Raw genomic sequence first — 22,971 nt, 5'->3', positions numbered from 1 at the left:
ATTTGATCCTTTATATATTATGAAATATTTTTATTTTTGGTCAAAATCTTAATCCATGTTTCTCTTTCTTTGTGGTTCTCCTCAAATTTCAAACTGTTACTAGAAACAGAAATAATGAGATTTTTTATTTTTATTTTTTCATGAGAAAAAGAAAAAACATGAGTTAATATGTGATCGTTATCTTTTTATTTTAGTAAATAGTTTACAATCAAAATTTTCACCATCTTTCTCTTACGTTTTTACTTTGACTTATTGAACAGTGCGATTTCCAGTGAAAAAAAAACATGAATGATTTTGGTTAACGTTTACTAATCATTAAAAAGAGTCAACGCTAATATACTGTTGTGAAAAAAAATTACAATTTAAAGAAGTCAACCTATATATTACTACTTTAATGTCAATATTGAAATCTGAATTCTAAAAATTCCATGGTGTTTGTTTTAGTATAAAGTACAAGTTTAAGAGCATATTTTTTTTTCAATATAAATAATGGAATAAAAATGTATTCTTTGAAGAACATAGCGTATCCTTTCTGTATAAAGGTTAAGAGAATTATATTGATAGTTTTTTCTAAATTATTATCTAAATAATTTTTTGCAGTATTTAAATAAAATTTTCCCCTTCTTAAAAAGGAGAAAAAATTTCTAAAGACAGCGCGTGGTGTCACCTTCCATGTTTATTGGTACAATAATGGTAAAAAGAAACAGAATGATGTTACCTTAAGTGGCTGAGTTGTTTTTGTGGAGTTAAACCAATCCCCGGTTGTCCCGGTAACTCTCTTCCGTTCTCCGCTCTGTCGCGGCAACAATTTATTCCGTACGACCGCCCCTACCGGTCACCAACTGCACTCTTCCTCTGCAACCAACCAACCAAATACCGAATAATTCAGTATCAATAAATACACGCCCTTAGAAATAATATATAATATATATAATATAATATATAATTAGCTTTTTAAAAAAAAGATTAGAAAGCTAGAAAAATAAAAGTAGAGAGAGAAAGACACGAACCCTTTGTCTCAGTGAAATAATTTTTTTTATAATTTTTTATTAATTTTATTTTTCTGCTTTGGGTGGTGATTGTGTGTGAGAGTTCAGATTGCTCCTCCGTCCCGTTTCGTTTCGTTCACCACCGCTTCTTTCATTTCTTTGTTTTTCGCACAGACAGAGAGCGAAAATACAGAGAGAGAGAGACAGAGAGAGAAAGAGAAACGAAATAACCTAATCGAATTTTCCTCTATTTTTGGAAAATTTGCGTGGGTGAAAATCTTAATTTGAATTTGAGGAGCGGAGGATCTGAGTTAGGGTTTTCGATAGCAATTTTTTGAACCGAATCGTAATGTTGGCTCAGGACGCGGTTTCGCGGGAATTCTAGCTCCGATCTTACAGGAATTGCTCGAATCTTAGGGTTAAGAAATGGACGTTGATTCCTCGATGGTGCCGGAGGCCGATCACGATTCGGCGGTGCAGAACCATGCCGAAAGAGACCAGTTAGGAGAGTCGCCGCCTCCGTCGCCGCCGCCTTTGTCGACGGGAGGTGGATCTCCGGCTCAGTCGCCGTCGCAACAGCAGCCGTCGTCGCCGGTGACGGCGGGTCAGGTGCAGCACAGTCCGGTGGTTGGTCCGAGACTCGCGCCGACCTACTCAGTGGTAAATGCGATTTTGGAGAAGAAGGAGGACGGGCCGGGACCGCGGTGCGGCCACACGTTGACGGCGGTGGCGGCGGTTGGAGAGGAGGGGACGTCGGGGTACATTGGTCCAAGGTTGATTTTGTTCGGCGGTGCCACTGCGCTTGAAGGGAGTTCTGCGGCCTCAGGGACTCCTTCATCCGCTGGAAATGCTGGCATACGTATGTATTTTACTTTCCTTTTCGTCTTTCCCTGAAAGCAATAACATGACGTAGATACAGCTGCTGAGTATTTTGAATTTTGGTTTTGTTAGTTTGATCAGAATCTGGAAATTTGCGCTTCGCGCTTTGTATTGAGCCATGTATGTATTTGGCTAGTTATTATGGATGTTTACACACGATGGCTTCGATTGCCTTGTTGATTAAGGTTATGGAAATGTAAGTGCTAGGCCAGAAGGTTTTTTTCCTGTTCATGTCCTATGAACTAAATGCTGGTCATGGAGACCAGGGTTCTCATTAAACTTGTTTTGGATACTTCATTCATCTTTGGCACATTGCAATAAATGAGTTTAAATCTATGGAATTTTTTAGCAATCTTGCCACTTTATTAATTTCTTTCCTTTTTTGTGGTATGTGGGTTAAATTGGAAGTTTATAGTTAATTTTAAAACGTTTCCATTTGCATGGCTTTCTGTCCTCTCTTTAGTGGGGCTTGAAATGAATGGAAAAAACAGTACTAGGAAACATTTCATTAGATTAGCTAGTTGTCTTTGATTCCTAAACATAATGTGTCTCATCTCTTCCAATCCAATATATGAGCCATAATTTTATTTCATTATCATTTATATCTTCTCCGATTGCTGTTTGGGCCAATCTCCATTCCTTTGCTGTGGATTATGGAATATCCTCTTTGTTTGAAGCTATGAAGCTCAGATCTTGAAAACCGGTAACTTATTGGTGTAATCCACGTATCTAATATCTGATACCAATATCGTAGATAAAGTATTCAGGGAGTATTCTTCAACTATCTTTTCTTTTCGTTTATTTTTAAATTTAATTGACTGATGTTTGGGTTTGGGATGTGCTTCTGCTACTTTGAGTATAAATAAAATTATATATGATTGTATCTTTTCCTCAATATCCATAAAGCTATTGGCTATTATATGGAGCCCATAATTCTTTTGAATAGTATGAAGGATATATTTTATCACATTCTAACAGGTTATGGAAAAATATGTAAAGGGAAGATATGGAACTATGATTTTCTTGCAACGATCACGAGTATTCTTTTTTGATTGCAAATTATGATCATCATCCATGATGAAGTCTTGAATTAATGGCAAAAGATCAATATCTCTTTACAAACACTATGAATTTGCATGAGTTTTGTTGTTGTTTATAATTAATGTCAACATATCTAGCACTTATATTATATATATTGAACTTTTACTAAATTTCTGTGTTCTTGTAGCCATGTCATATCATTTCCGTGTTGCTTGAAGTATCTAGGCTCGGTTTGTCTGAACTTTTTTATTTCCTTTCTTCCTATTGTTTCTCTTGCTGTTGTATATCTCATGTATTCTGCTAAGATTTTTGTTTGATATGCTGATGTATAATGGAAACATTCCTTTTATTCTAGAAAAACTTTGGATTCAAAAAAGTACCTGTCAAGATATGGTTGTTTGCATATTTGGCTCTTTGGTTTCCTGAATACCTTAACATGTTGTTTCTCATGAATTACAGTGTGAAGTAGTATTGATATTAAATTATCATAAATTAAAGGATATGGTTGGTTTCACAATCACAAGATTGATGGTAGATTGCTGTTGTTTCTGGTGTGATTATTTTTTCTTTTGAATTTGTCTCAGTTACTTGATATACCACTATTGATCAAGGAAGAAAAATAAAAAGGCAGATTAATAATGTTTTATTTCTCATCTAGGCCCAAGTGGTATTCTTTCAGGCAAGCAATGCAACCCATTTCTACATAGTTGACAGGCCTTTCCTATATGTCATAATTTAACGGCTATATTTTTGTACGTCATTTGAAGCTCCATACAATTAGTGTAATTCTTGAAGTTCAAACTATTCTAGTAGAATGATTTTTATTATTTCTGGTGCAAGCCAATGTCAGAAGCTAAATACTGATGTAAAAACTTGATTTGGCCATTCCTAATTTAATGGGAATTTGTATAATCTGTTCATTGTGTGAGGGACGTTTCAAGACAAAAAATGATTTTGTCTACATTTTTTACATTCTTCCCTACCCCCCTTTGTATAAGCACTGATATTGATTGGATCGTTAGTCTTTATGGTTGAAAATTTTCATGACTGGTACATTTCATTTGCACTGCAGGTTTAGCTGGTGCCACCGCTGATGTCCACTGTTACGATGTTATAACTAATAAATGGTCTAGGTAAGCTCAGAACCAGTTTTAAGGCTTAAGTAATGCTTGTATTGCCTTCAGAGCTTATAAGGAAATTTAATGCAGGATAACTCCCATCGGTGAGCCTCCAACCCCTAGGGCTGCACATGTTGCAACTGCTGTGGGAACAATGGTAGTTATTCAGGTACTGTGGAGAGTCTATCTCTTAAGTTATCCGAGTATTGTTTAATTTAATTCCTTAAAATGGGTACCATAATTCTCACTGGAGTATTTTGCACACCATAAAACAGGGTGGCATTGGTCCTGCTGGTTTGTCAGCTGAGGATCTTCATGTTCTTGATCTCACTCAGCAAAGACCACGATGGCATAGGTTAGATATAATACTAAACTATAATTTCTTTCCTCCTCAATGACATTTATCTGATATAGTGGGTTCTGAATGTCATTTAGAGTTGGTGTTCCTGGCCCTGGACCAGGACCACGCTATGGACATGTTATGGCTTTGGTGGGGCAGAGATATCTCATGGCAATTGGAGGCAATGATGGTAACTACCTGAATGCTCCTTTTTGCATTGTTCACAGTGGATGTTCCCTCTGAATGTAAATTTCTTGGATGTTAACTCGTTTGTTCCCTGCTTTCCAGGAAAGAGACCTTTGGCTGATGTGTGGGCTTTAGACACAGCTGCCAAGCCTTATGAATGGCGCAAGTTGGAGCCAGAAGGAGAGGGTCCACCTCCATGCATGTAATGTGTCCATGAAACTTACCCTTCTTTACTAATATCTTGACTTCACTACACACACACATATCAATTAACTACATTGTATTATGCATGTCCCGTTCCAAAAGCCTTTGATACCACAGACTAGGTTCTGAGGCGCACTTAGGGCAGCCTTTTCTTGTTCTGTGCCTCTGATGTCTTAAACTAGGTTCTGATGGTTAACACAGGTGATTGTATTTGAGTTGAATAAATTTAAATCCTTCATGTTGGTTTGTTAGATTGACATGGTTGTGAAGATGTAGATGTGTTGGTTTGTTAGACTGATATGCTTTCGGTTAAATTTATTTTTAACTTTTCTTCGCTTCATATCATATTATTTGCCCCGATTTTGAACTATTTCCATGCCTTGGGTTTGTTCCTAATGTTCTTTGTTCTCTCCACTACCCCCCTCTACCCCTGCCGTACAAAATTGGTGAAACATAATTTTCTGTAATTTTCAGTAGTTCTGCCATGTTAAGCATGCTAGTATTTGGTTTACCATTGCATTGCATGTTTGGGCTTGTATATTTGTTGATTATTGCTTTATTATTTCTACACCTATAGAACTTTTTGATATTAGAGTAGGTTTGCCTTTATATTGGGGTTGCTTTTATGTGTGATGATAATTAGGTTGTGGAATATTTTTCTGAATCGTGTATTGTTTCGTATCGTGAATCGTAAGATTCATAAACATTAAAAAATGTGACATAATTTAATATATAAGATATGTAGAGATGCAATTAATAACAAAACAACCTCATATTTCATTTTGAGTGTTGTATCTACATATATATACCACACAAAAGAAGAAAGTAGAGAAGGACGTACAAAGGAACTTTTGAAATTAGTAGGGGACGTTTGAAATGACGCACCGGGTTCTAAAATTAGGGCTTTTATTTATAAAAGCAATTAAACTTAAAATTAGGATTTTTATATAATAATTCAAATTAAAATTAGGATTTTTTCAAAAGCAAGTCGCGATACGGAATCGTTTCGCGATTGCTGCGATTTATGTCACGATTCACACGATACAGCTGCGATATGGGAGCAAAAACGATTATTCTTGCGATTCGTATTGGGGGCACTTTGAATCTTATCGTATCATGAATCGTACGATACTTACTACCATGATCATGACACTTTTTACTAAATTCTTGCTTAGCTATTGCTGTGTTTTTGTTGAGCTTAGTAGTGCACTATAAGAACTTTGATCGTTTTTACCGCATAAATAAATCTTTCCTTTTCTTTATTTATGTTGTATGTCATTTTGTGCTTGGATTTTTTATAATTTGGGGTTGAGTTGCTGTTTTGTCATTTACTTTTTATTAGGTATGCAACTGCCAGTGCACGATCTGACGGGCTTCTTCTGCTTTGTGGCGGGAGGGATGCCAATAGTGTTGTGAGTTATCTATTCAGTCATTCACTTTGTCATTCTATTGAATTGAATTCTGTAGAAATTTCCTGGTATGAATTTGCCATAGTTTGTCATCGATATCACTCTTATTTTCCATTATGCCCTTGTCGCTTGCCTGCATAGTGGCCTATCCACTTTTCTTAAGCTAGTGGGTAGATTGCGATTGTTTTCTAAACTCACCATAATAATTAGGTCTGTCTCTACCTGGTTGCTATATAAGGAACATTCTGATGGAGGAGGAAACTGGGGGCAAAGATAAGGTGTGGTCAAGATTTGAAAAAAAAGCAAAATCAAAACAGAGATACTAGGAAGATTGTAGCAGATTACAGGACAGTATATTTCTTGCAAAATTGGATTGATCCAAAGAATGGTGACTGCCTTTCAATTCTTCCTAAATGAGTGATGCTCTGTTTTTTGTGCTAGATTTGCGTGTGAAGTACATCAAGGGTGAGAGCAATGTTTAGGCTTGCAATTCAGTGTGAAATAATATCTTAATCCTGTTGAACTGCTGTTTGAGCAAAGGAATCTCAATTTACTATTGAGGGATCTTTGGGCTTCCAGCCAGTTTTGTCTAGGAGAAACCTTAGACATTCAGGTCAATAAGAAGCCAAAAGGAATATAAAATGGAGAATAATCCAGAAGTGTGCAGAGTTCAAACCCTGGTGCCAGAATATGCACAGAAGCAAGTAGATTCAAGTGAATTAAAAAAAATGATGAATACTCAATCTAACCTACCTCTAGTACTGAAGGTTTTTTCCTCATTCTAAAATCCCAATACAAGGAGCAGCAGGACTAGGATATAAAATATTTATGGGCTATAATCAAAAGTAGAAAAATCATATGGTCAAAGCACACATTCAGTTTCCACCTAGGCATCATCATAAAACTTAATTCAGGTTCCGTCATGTTGATAGTGACCATTTGTCTGAAAGAAATATACATGGATTAATGTGAGTAGAGGTAATCACTGGATTGACATCTCCATTCATTCAGATGTAAACTGTATTTGCTCTTTCTTGATAAGTAAAATAACTTGCTTCTTTATAGAGGTATTGCTTTGAAGGAAAAAATCCATAACCATACCACTTATTTTTTTTCAAAGTGTAGCACAAAATCCAGCAAGTAGCAATATGATCACTTCGTAGATCCCACTCCCTTAACCAAGCAAAGTCTCTGTTACCAATTTATGCCTTTTGTTTTCTTATCTGCAAACACTTTTTTGTGGATTCATGTAATTCTGTCTTTGTTAAATATTTTCATGTGGCCCATGTGAATTTCTTGTTTCTAACCTTCTGACCACTTCTTCTTTCCCTCTTGCCCTTCCCCAAAATCTTATATTACAGCCATTGGCAAGTGCATATGGACTTGCTAAGCATAGAGATGGTCGTTGGGAATGGGCCATTGCTCCTGGTGTCTCACCGTCTCCAAGATATCAACATGCAGCGGTTTGACTTAGTTTCTTTTATTATTTATATTTTTTACTTTGTCATATATTCTAAGGATTTCAATTTACTTGTTTAATGATTCCAGGTATTTGTTAATGCAAGGCTCCATGTGTCTGGTGGGGCCCTTGGGGGAGGACGGATGGTTGAAGATTCATCAAGTGTTGCAGGTACTTGATTCTGTCGCTGCTAAGAATTTGCATTTTGGTTGGTTCTTTTTTTAGATGTTTGATCTTGGATAAAGAGCAGAAGTATAACTGGTGATTGAAAAATTAATGGCTTATATTGTAGTAGCATACATGCAATTGCATACCGAACTATGAGATTATTATGATCTATGCCTTTTTAATTTCAGATCAACAGTTGTGACTTTGTGCTTTATCAGTGTATCCCTCCTCACTTTAGAGAAATTAAATCTTCTACAAACTAGTTCTTTACCTTAATGCCCTTATATCTTCCTATACTCTTGTCTACATATATTTTCATTTTTGACTGAAGGATGAATATACTTTTGGTGAAGTTGAGAAAGAGAATCTTCTTGTGGAAATCGGGATGATCTGCTATAAGCAATAACAAATACTTTTGAAGTTTCATTACTGTTTTAGGTACTGTTTGTAGGGTAGCTCGCCGGTGCCTAGTTGCCTCTGTAGCCTTTAGTTATTTTTTTCCAATGGTAATTTCTTTTGTGTGTGAAAGCAAGATTTATTGTTATGCCAATTAATGTTGCATTTAGAAGTATTTCTATTGTTTTTTCACTGTTTGTAGTGTTGGACACTGCTGCTGGTGTTTGGTGTGATACAAAATCTGTTGTTACCAGTCCAAGAACGGGTAGATACAGTGCTGATGCTGCTGGTGGAGATGCCTCTGTTGAGTTGACACGGCGTTGTAGGCATGCTGCTGCTGCAATTGGTGACTTGATTTTTATCTATGGTGGTTTACGGGGCGGTAAGTCTTAAATTGATTGAAGTTATGTGGGTTGATCTAAATGGAATTAATTTCCTATTTGCTTGACCATGCATGATTGTTTTTGTTATAATTATAATTATTAAAATAAGGAGTAAATCCTATATAACAAAGAATATTTAGGTTTATATGTATTATTAGGAACAGTTTTATTTATTCATGTATCATATCTTTATTATTACAGGATATAAAATCTCATTTATTTATTGTATTGATTCCTTTTTTCAATATAAATAAAGCATCTGTGTTGTCTCAGAAACACATGCTACTCAGTGTCTCTCCCTTTCCTATAATTTAACATGGTATTATACTCTATTCTAGCAAACTTTTGTTGGGTCTATTGCACCACCTACTATCGAGTCACTATTGGACCACTCACAAATCTATTCCTAAGCTTGAGATGCCCAATCCTTGACGTGACGGAGGATGTTGGAGATTCTATATCAACTAGAAATATGACCAAATTGTAATATATAGTGCAAACCTCACCTTAAATATTGGTTTTGAAGGTTAATTTTAAAGTTTGCTTCTAAGATAGTTTGATATGGTATGTTGTCTACATAAGTCCCTACATGGTCTCAAGCGATAATCTCGTGTGGTTTGAGTGTTTTGAGACTATCATCCAACAGTTTGCAATAATATAAACGTGATGTTGATTGTTCTTTGTATTATCATCATTCTCCCCTAGGTTATATCTATCTCATTGTATATATGAGTAACATTGTTATCACAACACAACAAGGATAAGGAGGGTGTTGTACAACTAAAACAATATCTTGTTCAAAAGTTCCAGAAAAAAGATATTGGACACTTGAGATATTTCCTTGTCATATAAGTTGCACAATCCAAGGATGGTTTGGTTATAATGTTAGAAAAAATATACTCTTGACATTCTAGAAGAAATAGGGATGTTAAATGCTAAGCCTGTGGATACATGAATGGATTTGAATGTCAAACTTATACCTGACCAAGTAAAGTCGTATTCTGATCCTCGAGATACAAACGATTAATTGGTAAGCTAAATACCTCATTGTGACTAGTCTTGACATCATCGTTGTACTGAGCATCGATACAACCATATGAATACTAGAGTATATTAAGAAGGCTCTTGGTAAGTAAGGATCATATATGAAGATAAGGGAAATCTCAAATGTTTGGTATTCTGATGCTGACTAGGCAGGGTCACCAAGCAATTGACCCTCCAGTTTTAAGGTATTGTGTTCTTGTTGGAGGTAATTTAATATTGTAGAACAGTAAGAAACAAAATTAAGTGGCAAGATCAAGTGCAGAAAGAGAATAACGAGGAATAACACTAGTCATTTGTGAGCTCATATGGCTAAAACAACTCCTCAAAGAGTTTGATGGTAGGACCAAATATATTAAGGTGGATTGTCATTCATAAAAGAAAAAAACTAAAGTTTGGAGACATCACTACTAGATTTGTCAATTCTAGTGAATTGTCAGTTCTAGTGAATAGTCGGCTGACATATTCACCAAGTTTCCGATAGGACCAAAAATTGATTATATTTGCAGCAAGCTCGACACATGACATGACTTATAGGGGGGTGTTATACTTATAGAAAAAAGGAGCAGATTCTGTATTAAGAACATGTTTGTTTATTCTCCTATCATATCTTTATTATTAGAGGATATCAAATCTTCTCTATTAATTGTATTAATTCCTTTTTCTTAGAAATTCACAGTTTCAGTTTCAGTTCAGCTCAATCTCTTTCTTTCCTATTGTTTAATAGTTTTATCAATACCAATGTTGTTGATTAGATGAGCCTGCTTTGTGATGTTAATTTAGTCAATTTAGTTAATTTGCTGTATGTAATTTACACATTTTATTTTGCTTAATATTTAGTTGAATTTATTTTTATAATTTTTATTTTTGTTTGGACTTTGGAGCGAATGTTATAAAATTTTAGTATCTTTTACTAGAATATGAATTCTTAAATTGTGTTAGAAGAGGTGGGAGATAGAAACTTACGAAGTAACTCAAATCATACGATCAGCTTAGCATCTCTTAAAACGTGGATTTAGGCTTAATTGAACCTCACAAAGTCAGCTTGTAAGTTGAGATTTGTTCTCCATTTATATATTATATTTTAGTCATATTACTGGTTGATGTGAGATCTACAATATCCTCCTTAGAGTTGAGGATTGGACACCTTTAACATGAGACTGAATATGAGTGGTCTAATTGTGGCCCAATAGTGTATTGGATTGGATGATAGGTCTTATATTAACTAGAAAATGATCAAATTATTGTATAAAAGTAGGGAACAATCCTTATCTGAAAAACTGGATTTACTATTCTTAGAGCTTCAATTTTTCTGATCGTTAAATATATTTCTTAGTTTCTTACTATTCTGTTAGAATGATTTTGTTCGAGGTATTTTTCTTTCTCTTTTCTGTTGCACTGATTTTCTGTTAGACTCTCTTATGTTAGTTTTAACTGGCAATAGCAGTCAGTTACTGCTAATACCTATCAGTGATGATTCCCTGGTCTTCTTACATGACTTCCGAAAATCTTAATCTTAATATTGCTCAGTTGCATGCTCAGCAGCAGTTTTGAGGAAGACATTGAGTTGAGAAGACCACATCTAGACTGTTGAGAGAAACATTGGGGTATTGGTCTTTGTTATAATAATAGAAAGAAAATAAGAGCTTATCTTGTATAATGAGGAATATCTAGATTATATATGTATTATTAGAAACAATTTTATTTGTTCGTGTATCATATCTTTGTTATTAGAGGATATCAAATCCCCTGTCTTTATTATATTGTTTCTTTTTCCTCATTATAAATAAAGCACCCATGATGTGTCACACAGTATGAGTTCAATGTTTTTCTCTTCCCTAGAGTTTAGCATGGTATCCAAAGCTTTTTTCAAAACCATGTTGGCCCGATAGACCCAATGTCTTCAGAGGATTTTTTTTTCTCTTTGCCATCCTCTCTCTCATGTTCGCTTTCCACTGTTCTGGCACCTTCTCCTTAGTTTTTTATTTATTTTTTCTTCTAGCTTAAAAAAATGTCTTCCAACAAGTGTTATCAAATATTGGATGACGAAAAATATTAGTAACTCAAAAATCCTTTATGAAAATATATTGAATGCCATAAGGGGTTATGGTGGAAGCATCCTGAACACACACACACACACGTGTGTGTAAATAAATAAGTAAACTGCATAATGAAATGCAAAAGAATAATGAAAGACATCCATAGAATTAATGATAATAATAAGTATAGACTTTAGAATTTCAAGTTCCTAGAATTAAAATAAGAACAAAACATGATTAATATGCTAAATTTCTAATCCTCTGACTCTTCCTCAATCCCAACATAGTTATCTTAAATGTTATCCAATGGGGTGGATCCTTCCTTCTCTTCCTCTTCAGAGGAAGCTTGGTTAAAGTTAAATAGTTCTTTTAATATATTTTTAGACTCAAAGTTAGAGCTATCAGATTCCAATTCACCATCATCCAAGGCGGGTCATTTCTATTAGATGATCTTGAATTGGCTTTCAAGTTTTGCCATTGAGTGCTATTCAACTAAAAAGAAAAAAAACAATGATAGATTACCACAAAAAAGAAAGAAAAGAAAGAGTAATGAAAAAGAAAAAATGAACAGAAAATATTTTATTTTCGAGAAGAACAAAAAACAGAAAAGAGTAAAGAAAATTACAAAAAAGCAGAAAAACCAGAAAAGAAAAGAAAAATACAAAGAAAACAGGAAAGAGAAAATAGAAAAAACCAGTCAAGAAAAATAGAAAAACAATAAACCGAAAAAAGAAAATAAAAAAATACATGATAAAAAAATAGAAGGGAAAACAAAAAACAAAATTACTGAAAAAAAAGGAGAGAAGCAAAATTAAAATAGAAAAGAAGAAAAATAAAATAGAGGAAGAGAGACAAAAAAAGAATCAGCATTCCATGATAGCCAAAGCTTCGCCATGGACTGCCACTTGAAAATCGCTTCATCATTACCTTGTGGTGGTTGCCAGCAATTTCGACACCAATTTCTGCCATGGTGCCGCCATGGTCGATAATCGATAACATTGCTAACCATGGTGCTTCCAACACCACAATAACCCCTTGAATAGATTCTCCCATCTTTTCTAACCATATGATAGTAATGAGAAGATAGATGGGTGCAACTATTCCACTTCCTGTGTTGAGTCATTTGTTGCTCCTATATTTTGGGCTCATCCATCTCCAACAACATTTGAAGACTTTATCAAATGGTGACATGCAAATCCACTAGTATCATTGCTTCAGTGACATACACTAGTAATTCATTGGCTTGTCTCTCAATCACCTTCTTTTGGTCCATGGGTTATTGACTCTAGTGCAACCAATCACATATCTAGTTATTGTTCTCTTTTCTCTTCCTTTACTAAAGTTGCCAATTTTTCTTTTACAACTACTGCCAATGGTTCACCAACACTAGCTTGCGGCATTGGTAGTACCCAACTCCTCCCAACCCTTACTATTAACTTTGTTATTTATGTCCCCAATTGTCCTTTTAATTTATTGTCTGATTCCCGATTGACTAATCCCATGATATTATCCTCACCTTCACTAAAAATAAAGTTACCTCACACGATCGGATCCCATGATATTATCCTCACCTTCACTAAAAATGATGTTACCTCGGAGGATCGGATATCAGTTGAACAATTGGCGTTGGATGAGAGTCACATGGCCTTTATTACTATTTCTATCCATAACCCTTATATGTACATCGACAACCTCTCCAATGATGATGCATGCTCAATTAAACATTATGGGTTAAAAATATATGGAAGATGGTGCCGAGTTTAAAACATTTGTCTATTTTGAATTGTGAGTTATGCTAATTAGGTAATATTAAGAAGTGAATTTTAAGTCTAACTCAACCTTACTAAAACCGGTTCATAAAGTGAGGTTTGCACCCACTTATATACTATTAAATATCCTTATCACTAGTCGATGTGTGATTTCCAACACACCCCTCATGCCGAGACCTAACAACTTGTGTGTGGGATTATATATTTATGGGTGGTCCGATAACGACCTAACCTGATAAGCCCAACAAACGCTGGCTAGGATAGACTCTAAATGACTATGATACCATCCTAAGAAGTGGACTTTAAGCCTAAGTTAACCTTACAAAATCGGCTCATAAGGTGAGGTTTGCATCTCTTATATACTATTAAATGTCCTTATCTCTAGTTGATGTGAGATCTCCAACATGAAACATGTTCGTCAGTCTTTTTTGATATTCTTAATAAATTATCTTTGTCTCCTTTTTCTTTAGTTCACTTTGATATTTGACGAGATAACCAAGCCACATTACACATTGTCTCTAATCCTGTCATGAGAGAGTGAAACATATTGAGATGGATTGCCATTTCATAAGAGAAAAACTGAAGTGTGGAGACATCATCTCTAGATCTAATGAAGAACTAGCTCACATATTCACCAAGTCTCTAAGGGGAGTGAGGATCTATTGTATTTGCATCAAGCTAAGCACATATATGACCTATATATTCCAGCTTGAGGGGGAGTGTTTTAATTATAGAAATAAAATAACTAGTTGATCTTATATAATCAGGAATATCTAAATTATAATGTATTATTCAGAATATTCTTATTTATTCCTGTATCATTTTTTTTTCTGTATCTTTGTTATCAGAGGATATCAAATCTCCTCTATTTATTGTTTTTTTCTTACAAATAAAGCACATGTTCTGTGTCAGAAACACATGGTTTGTGTTTAATGTTTCTCTCTTCCCTAGAGTTTAACACTATTCAACTAGGTTTACTGTCGGACAATGCTAGGCATGAGTGAACATTATGAGAGATAATTCCTATTAACACAGTTGCAAAATTCTTTATTTATTTTTTCTTTTTTATGGATCTAATAACAATATTATTTCAAGTTTGAACTATTGTTGAGCATGGCCAATCACTTTTTTTGTCATGGAAGCTAAGATGCTTGTTTTTGTGCTCATTTTGGTATTATATGTTGTGGTGAGTTATAATTTTTTTGTTTGATGTGTATGACTGGCCATGATGTATTATTTATGCTGTAGGGGTCTTGCTAGACGATTTACTTGTTGCTGAAGATCTTGCTGCTGCTGAAACAACAGCTGCTGCTTCACATGCAGCAGCTGCAGCTGCATCTAATGCACAAGCTGGACGACTACTTGGACGATATGGTGCATTTGTTGATGATAGGACAAGGCAAACCATGATTGAAGCAGCTCCAGATGGTTCAGTTGTTTTGGGAAATCCTGTTGCCCCCCCTGTAAATGGGGACATATATACTGATATCAGCACTGAAAATGCCTTACTCCCAGGATCTAGGTATGTCCGCTTTTATCATCTGAACATATCTTCGGATGAAGTATTGAATTGTTACTTTGGCTTTGTCATTCACGTGAAGAATTTTGAACAGGCGAACAAGCAAAGGAGTTGAGTATCTAGTTGAAGCATCAGCTGCAGAAGCTGAAGCTATCAGTGCGACACTGGCTGCTGCGAAAGCACGACAAGTAAATGGAGAAGTTGAATTGCCTGACCGAGATCGTGGGGCTGAGGCAACACCTAGTGGGAAACAAATATCTTCCTTGATTAAGCCTGATTCTTCTGTGTCAAATAGCATTCCTCCTGGTGGAGTGAGGCTGCATCACAGAGCTGTGAGTAATACATTTTTTATTTCCTAGGAAAAATTATGCTGTCACAAATTCCATGAATGTTCAAGCCCCTTGTCCATTTTCTGGAATTTTCTGCAGGTGGTTGTTGCTGCAGAGACTGGTGGAGCATTGGGTGGCATGGTTAGACAGCTTTCAATTGATCAGTTTGAGAATGAAGGCAGGCGAGTCAGTTATGGAACTCCTGAAAGTGCAACAGCAGCTAGAAAATTATTAGACCGTCAGATGTCTATCAATAGTGTCCCAAAGAAGGTACTTGTCTCTATTAGTTATAATTGATTAGAGTATTTGTAGAAGGAAATCAAGCTTCTTGGAGTGTACTTATTAAGTTTCTGGACCTTCTTTTATAGGTTGTAGCTCACCTCTTAAAGCCTCGTGGCTGGAAACCGCCAGTTCGGCGACAGTTTTTCTTGGACTGCAATGAAATTGCGGATCTATGTGATAGTGCAGAGCGGATATTTTCAAGTGAACCAAGCGTCTTACAGCTTAGGGCTCCAATTAAAATATTTGGTGATTTACATGGGCAATTTGGAGATCTCATGCGCCTCTTTGATGAGTATGGTTCACCGTCAACTGCTGGTGACATAGCGTAAGTTGCTTAGTTCTCAACTCATGGATTGATTTGTGTATAAAAGTTAATGAAGGATATTTATCCTGTGTCACTAATGTTATATCTATTATTATGGTATCTGTCTCCTATTTCTAGCAATAGCCTTTGGGTCAATAAGTATTTATCGGATAGTGTCTAAGCATGATTGATAAGATGTTAAGATGTCAAAACTAGTACAACCTGTTTTTAATTGTTTGTGCCAGAGGGTACTTTCATAATTTGTCTTGAACATCTGTGGAGTCCAAATTTATAGCTAATGTTAATGAATGTTTTTAAATCAGACCAACCGATGTACTGGTAAGGGCCTTGATTGAGAGTTCGTTGGTTTGATTGTGGTTGAAGTAGGGTTGAGTTGGTAATAATAAAATATATTTTTATAAGCAATATACTATTATAGAATTGTTAAAATATTTAGTTAGATAATTTTTTAAGTTAGCATAAAAGGATCATATTATAAATTCTTAATTTTTTTTGAAGTTCTTTATAAGTAGTTAAATAAAAGCAAAATATGTGAATATCATATATGAGATATGAGCCTTTATTTGTTTAATAGATGTTTTAGAATATTTTTTAAACTAACCAATAAAATAGATAAGCATTTTTTTTCTTCTGAAAAGACCAGTTCAAATAAGTTTCTGAGAAGTTTCTTACTCTTATTCTGGTTTTCTGCTGCACCATATTTTTTGGGCTCTGCCAATCCAATGACCCGTTCTCAATTCAACTAATTAAACTTGTTTGCCTGTTGCATCCTTAATAGCTATGATGTTAACTTTATCAATTTTCGTACTTGGAGAAAGAAAGCTTTTTCCCCCAATTTCGCCTTTTTTTTATGAAAAATAAACTGTTCACAAAATAAGCTAGATTTTTTGAATATTAGCTGATATTTAGTAAGAAATTTTTTCTTTTTAAAAAATATGATTTTATGAATTTGAAAATCTGTAGAATATGATTATTTTAAAAAAAGAGAATTTACTTTCATACTCTTTCTTTTGTAAAACTGATCCCTTTTTTTTTCATCCAAACAATTTTCTCAACCATTTTTCAGCAAATTTATCCAAACAAAAACTGATTTTGGTTTTAACCAATTATTCAAATAATCTAATTTTCACAGCTATCCCAAACACATGCTTGATGTTTTGTATCCATTTTTTTAATCTCTCTGGGCAAAAATTCTTGTGATTGATTATCCAACTCAGTTATAATGGTCTCATGTTTTTTCATTTCATGTTTTCATTGTAACCTACCAAGTTTGTTTGCACCAATGCATACCATACATGCATTCCTTCAAATAATAGTATGATGTAAATCCATTGTTTTTATAGGTTCTTTACTAGATAGATTGATTGTTAGGTTTAGTTTATATAAGCAAATGGATTGTTATATTTATATGTTGATCTGATAGTTTATGAGTACAGAGGTGCTGAAGAAAATAAATAATTAGTAGGTTTTTTCCCTTCCCCCTTGACTGGGTAGCATTATATTTTTTGAACTATTCTAATGTGCGTGATTTAGGTATTTTAATTTCCTTTAATTTTAATTTTGTATAAATGACAATCAGATACATCGACTATCTATTCCTTGGAGATTATGTTGATAGGGGTCAGCACAGCCTGGAAACTATTAGCCTTCTGCTTTCTCTGAAGGTACTCTAGATGCTATAGGTTGTCTTTTTTTGTTGTTTGACAAGTTTGATGGCATCAAGTTTATGCATGATTATTCGGATTATGCAGGTTGAGTATCCAAACAATGTACATTTAATACGTGGAAACCATGAAGCTGCAGATATTAATGCCCTTTTTGGTTTCCGAATAGAGTGCATTGAGAGGATGGTAAGGAATTTGACATTGCATATACTGGGCTGTATTTTCTTTACTTATTTGTCATTCAAGAACTTCTGAATTTTGCTTATAGGGTGAGAGAGATGGAATTTGGGCATGGCACCGTATCAACCGTCTGTTTAATTGGCTTCCTCTGGCAGCATTAATTGAGAAAAAGATTATTTGCATGCATGGGGGTATTGGTCGTTCAATAAATCACGTAGAACAAATTGAGAATATTCAGCGTCCAATTACGATGGAAGCAGGATCAATTGTGCTTATGGATCTACTGTGGTTGGTGCATTTTGTATACTCGTGATGTTTGTTACAATTTATTTCATTTTCTTTTGGAAGAATGACAGCATGAAGTGTTTCTCCAGGTCTGACCCTACAGAGAATGACAGTGTGGAAGGGCTTCGGCCAAATGCTCGGGGTCCAGGATTAGTTACTTTTGGGGTGAGTGGTTGTTATTTGTAGTCTGTCAAACTATTATTTAGTTTTAGTTTTCTGTAGAATGATAGAAAGATTCAGGTTTTGATTTTTCTAAATTTGGTAACAAATATACAAGAGTTTAATTTTTATTTGTTGGCAGTGCAAATATTTTTACACCATCAACCAATTAAAAAATACCCTAAATATGACATCTAAAGTAATTGCTATGAATGTCAACACTCGTACATAATTGACAATTTATGATTGGAGGATGGTGATAAAATATTTACGATGTCAGTACATTCTAATTCAATTATTCATTTTGTATATTAATTTTTTTTTATTTTATTTTTTGGTTTCATAAATTTGATAAATTTTTAATTCTCATATATTAATTGTTTTATTATTCTAGAAAATTCATGTTGTATTACTGTCTATTAATTTTGATGCATCATTTGAAACTTTTGAAGTAAATTGTGCAGTGTTTATGCCCTGAAACTTTTGTAATTGCAACATGCATCTATTAAGTAATTATTTTCGAAGCTAGCCTTAATATAGATTGTTGAAATAACTACAAATTTGATTTCTTTCATTTACTACTGCTGTAGTTTCGATTTTCTATACTGCATGTCTCAACTCTCATTTATTCCCTTCCCATAGAAAGTCACTCTACGGCTGAAGAATGAGTGTATTCTCGGGCCATCGTAGAAACATAGATAGGGTTGATAATGAACTCACCCTAGATACAGCTTTTTGTATACGTTCACTTGCATCACATTCACAAGTGCTCTCTGAACCTTGCAATAAGGTCACCCCATAACACGGCTCTCCCACTTTAGTTACCTTCAGCCCTAGGCATTTTCTGACGTTATTGTTAATGCCTACACTATTTCCTCTAATTTGAGGACTGCATACGTTTTCTGATGGTTATTATTTTTATTGTTCTAGGCATTTTCCTTCTTGGATGTTGTCTGCGTTTTCTTAATTTTAGGCTTCTGTTACCTTGATTGTTTAGACTCCTATATGTGATATTATGCTCATCTAAATGGGTCTTGCTGTTGCAGCCTGATCGGGTCATGGAATTTTGTAACAACAATGATCTTCAGCTGATTGTTCGTGCACATGAATGTGTGATGGATGGCTTTGAGCGTTTTGCTCAGGGACATTTGATCACACTTTTTTCTGCGACAAACTACTGTGGTATTGTTACTGGGCTTTCTCCATTGCACTTTCCTGTAACGATAATTCTCCGTTCTAAATTTTGGCACTTCATTGTTGGCTGGGTAATAGGTACCGCAAATAATGCTGGAGCGATTTTAGTTTTGGGTAGAGATCTTGTTGTGGTTCCTAAATTGATTCATCCCTTACCACCTGCAATTTCTTCACCAGAAACTTCGCCGGAGAGACATATTGAGGACACATGGATGCAGGTATTATTCATGAAATGGTTGGCACGCTCTTAGTGCTGCATAACATTGCACATATTAAATAAATACGTTCATATCTAAGTGAATTTTAAGGTGGTTATTATGGGACTAAATCTATATTTCTGCAGTTTCTTCTTTGGTATTCACATTTTTTTGGGTTAAAACGTATACAGGAGTTGAATGCCAACAGACCACCAACACCGACTAGAGGCCGTCCTCAAGTAACAAATGAACGAGGTTCTCTTGCTTGGATATAGTGATTATTAAGAATACCCGTATTGTTTATGCCTTGACGCTTGTGCTATCGCCTGAATTTCCGGTGTTACATATATAGCATGATGCCATTTACGGGTTAATGGAGCTTGTGATCTGATGCCCGCAGAAAGCTTGTAGGACCAAGCTAATGTTTGTCCTGGTTCTCATTACTCAATCATCTGGCATCTAGATGATACAAGTTCGAGAAGCAAAGTTGGTAGCCACTGCTAGGTTGGTTCACTTTGACAAAGCTAGAAGTTGCAGTTTGGGTTCCCTCCCAGCTGTTGTAAATTGAGCCGTAGGTACAAAATCAAGGTCATGGATGTCTGCTTCATGAGTGCTGGTTATTTTTCTCATTATTTTTTTTACATATTTTTTACTCATCGTCCCTAGGTTATTGTTTTTTCAATTTATATTTTAAATGAAGAGGACGGGTTTCTTTTCTTCTTTCCTGTGATGGTGAGATATATAAAATCAGAAATCTTTCTTGGGGGTCCATGTATCATAGTTGTTGCTTTGTGTAATTCCCATCCATGCTCTGTACAACTAACTTTTTGTGTGAACCAACATATTCTGACAGAAATGTGAATTTTGAGAATAGAATTTTGTATATTGCCTTGTGCTTCAAATATCGTGGACTGTTCCCTCTGATGGATGTTATTTGCCGGCAGTGATGGATACTGTGTGGGTTTGCTTTTTTGTTTAAAATCTCCATTCTCACTTTTCAAAGCACGTCCAACATGAATCCGAGTCTCAAGTCATCCACGTTAGTTCAAACACCCCATGGAATTTTAGTTGTAGGGTACTATTAGACCTTGTTTGTTTCAAGGACTAAATTTGAGGGAATGGAAAAGGATAGAAATGAGAGAAAAGTGAGTAGAAAATTATTTTTATATTTCAACCATCTGAAAAATTGTTAAAAAATTAATTCACGAATAATCTAATATGTAAATAAACAAATTGTCTTCGGAACAAAAACAACGACATACCTATAATGCACCATGTAAGTTGGTTTTTCCCTTCTCTTTTTTTCTTCTTTTTTTTCCCCTTCTTATAACTGAGGAATCTCAATATGCAAATCAACATATACTTCTTTTTATATAATTAAATTGAAATAAATATTTTTTATACATTGTAATTGAAATTTATAATAAATTACTATATTTAAATAAATTTTTTATTTTAGATTTACAATGAATAATTTATAGTGATATTCCTGTGTTTCTTAAAACAATAGAGATAATGATGAAAAAGGACATTGAATGTGATAGACAGTTAAGAATTTAAATATACATGTATTAAGGTAAAAATAAATGAAGTTTGAAATGGTGAAGTAACATCTCTTTTGTTAATTACAGGTATGAAATGCACATGCGGAGAATATTTAGTATGTTTAATTAAAGGTAAAAATAATGAAACTAAGAAAATACTTAAGGTGGTTTATAATGACTTTACTATATTTTAAATTATGAAGGTAGTTTATAACTACATATTTATTTGCTGACATAAAATGATTGTTCAAACGCGGATAAATAAAAAATGAAATTTCCAATGCAAACGCAGACCCCTTTCTGGTTTTGAAAGTAGTAGAAAAGAATGTGAGAACAAATTTATTTTTAAAACATTTAATTTGATACTTTTTAGAAAATGAAATACTATAGAATGTGTCATTTTATTTATTTAATAAACATTATGTAATTCTCATATTTCTAAAGAGAATATATTTCTTCTCAAACGTGATTTCACACCATCAAAATGCATTTTCAAATCCTGAAAGTATCTTCTAAATTCTAAAATTTGAAATATAAAATTATGTTTCGAATTCTAAAGTTTGGAATACATTTTGAAATCCAAAAAATATTTTTTAATTTTAGAATTTAAAATATAATTTTGGTTTTTGAATTTTAGAATTTGGGAGGTTTATGAATTATATAATTTAGAAATAAAAAAAAATCTTACATTTTTTTAAGGATAATTTTGAAATTAAAAACATTTATGGAGGTGCAAGAAGAAACTACAGAGGTGGAGGAAGAAATTGCAAAAAAAAAATAAAAATTTACCGTGTTAGCTAATAAGGGGGAAACCCTGTCCACGATGGTTGTAGTCTTAGAAAGGAGGATAATCAAAGTCTGATGAAAATGTGAGTATCAGCACCATCTTCTCTTAGAGGAATGACATTTTAACATAATTAAATCTAAATTGTTAAATAAAACCACAATAGCATTCTCCATAAATTGAGGTATAACCCAACATTACATAATGACACTAAAACCTGTTTCCAGTAACAATTTAAGAAAGACTATACCTAACAGATACACTACAATTTCACAACTTCAACTTCAGGTGAAGCATGAAAGGTCTAAGATTGAAAAATGGATTTAAATAGAAAGATGATATCTTTACTTTGAGATTCATCTAATTGAGTTTATTTTGGTGTTAGCTATTATCTCTATGAATAGCCAAATCATGCGAAAGAACAAGTTGTTTCTTTGAATTAAAACGAGAAACGAAATTGAGAAGAAGAATAAGAGAATAAAATCTACAATATCTCAGAACCAGAATTAGAAGCTAACATTCACGAAGATACGAAGAAACAGAGTTTGAGATTAAATAAGAAATAAACCCCAAAAATTTTGGAAAATGAAAATCTGAGAAACTATGAACAAAATCTAAATCAAAATATTTTTTCGAGATCCTTGAAACAAAAAAACTTATAAAAAGATACAAGGTTCAAGGAAAAATTATCAAGCTTCAAAGCTTGATAACGATGTTAGAAAAATAGAGCATTAGGATTTTTTTTTTTATTTTTTCGTTGTAATACTTTTGTTTTATTTCCGTATAGAAGACTAAACTTTTTTGGGGTTGATTCTCTTATGATTTCACAATGAATTTTACATTTTCTGTTCAATAAAATTTTATTCTTAAATTCTCTTAGTAAATTGTGCTTTACTGTTACTATTTTTGAAATCTGGTTTTTGTTAAAAAAATTGTTTTGGAACACTTGTTGAGAATTCAATTATTTTTTTAATTGGATTTCTTGATTAATTTGATTAGTCTTAATCAATTTTTTATTTGCTTAATTCAAGAGATAGAAGATAAACATTTTATGAGTAAATGTTAGAACTAGTGAGATACTGAAAATA

The 22,971-nt window shown here is 34.0% G+C and overlaps 1 protein-coding gene across 1 annotated transcript; it reads left to right on the top strand.

Annotated features, from left to right (window-relative positions):
- Positions 1 to 928: 928 nt before the first annotated feature.
- On the top strand, positions 929 to 20,457 carry LOC137811170 (serine/threonine-protein phosphatase BSL3-like). Its single transcript, XM_068612800.1, has 21 exons — positions 929 to 1,848; positions 3,982 to 4,042; positions 4,118 to 4,196; positions 4,303 to 4,382; positions 4,463 to 4,557; positions 4,656 to 4,755; positions 6,100 to 6,169; positions 7,528 to 7,629; positions 7,715 to 7,796; positions 8,392 to 8,571; positions 14,670 to 14,943; positions 15,035 to 15,272; positions 15,369 to 15,539; positions 15,638 to 15,876; positions 17,456 to 17,540; positions 17,628 to 17,726; positions 17,809 to 18,008; positions 18,095 to 18,170; positions 19,211 to 19,346; positions 19,437 to 19,576; positions 19,747 to 20,457. The coding sequence occupies exons 1-21, from the start codon at positions 1,416 to 1,418 to the stop codon at positions 19,828 to 19,830; spliced, it is 3,024 nt and encodes a 1,007-aa protein (XP_068468901.1). The 5' UTR covers positions 929 to 1,415; the 3' UTR covers positions 19,831 to 20,457.
- The last annotated feature ends 2,514 nt before the right edge of the window (positions 20,458 to 22,971 follow it).

This window comes from Phaseolus vulgaris, chromosome 11 (assembly GCF_000499845.2).
Source record: "Phaseolus vulgaris cultivar G19833 chromosome 11, P. vulgaris v2.0, whole genome shotgun sequence".
In the NCBI taxonomy this organism is placed as follows: Eukaryota; Viridiplantae; Streptophyta; class Magnoliopsida; order Fabales; family Fabaceae; genus Phaseolus; species Phaseolus vulgaris.
Note: the sequence above shows the minus strand (reverse complement) of the source record. Positions and strands in the feature narration are given on the sequence as shown.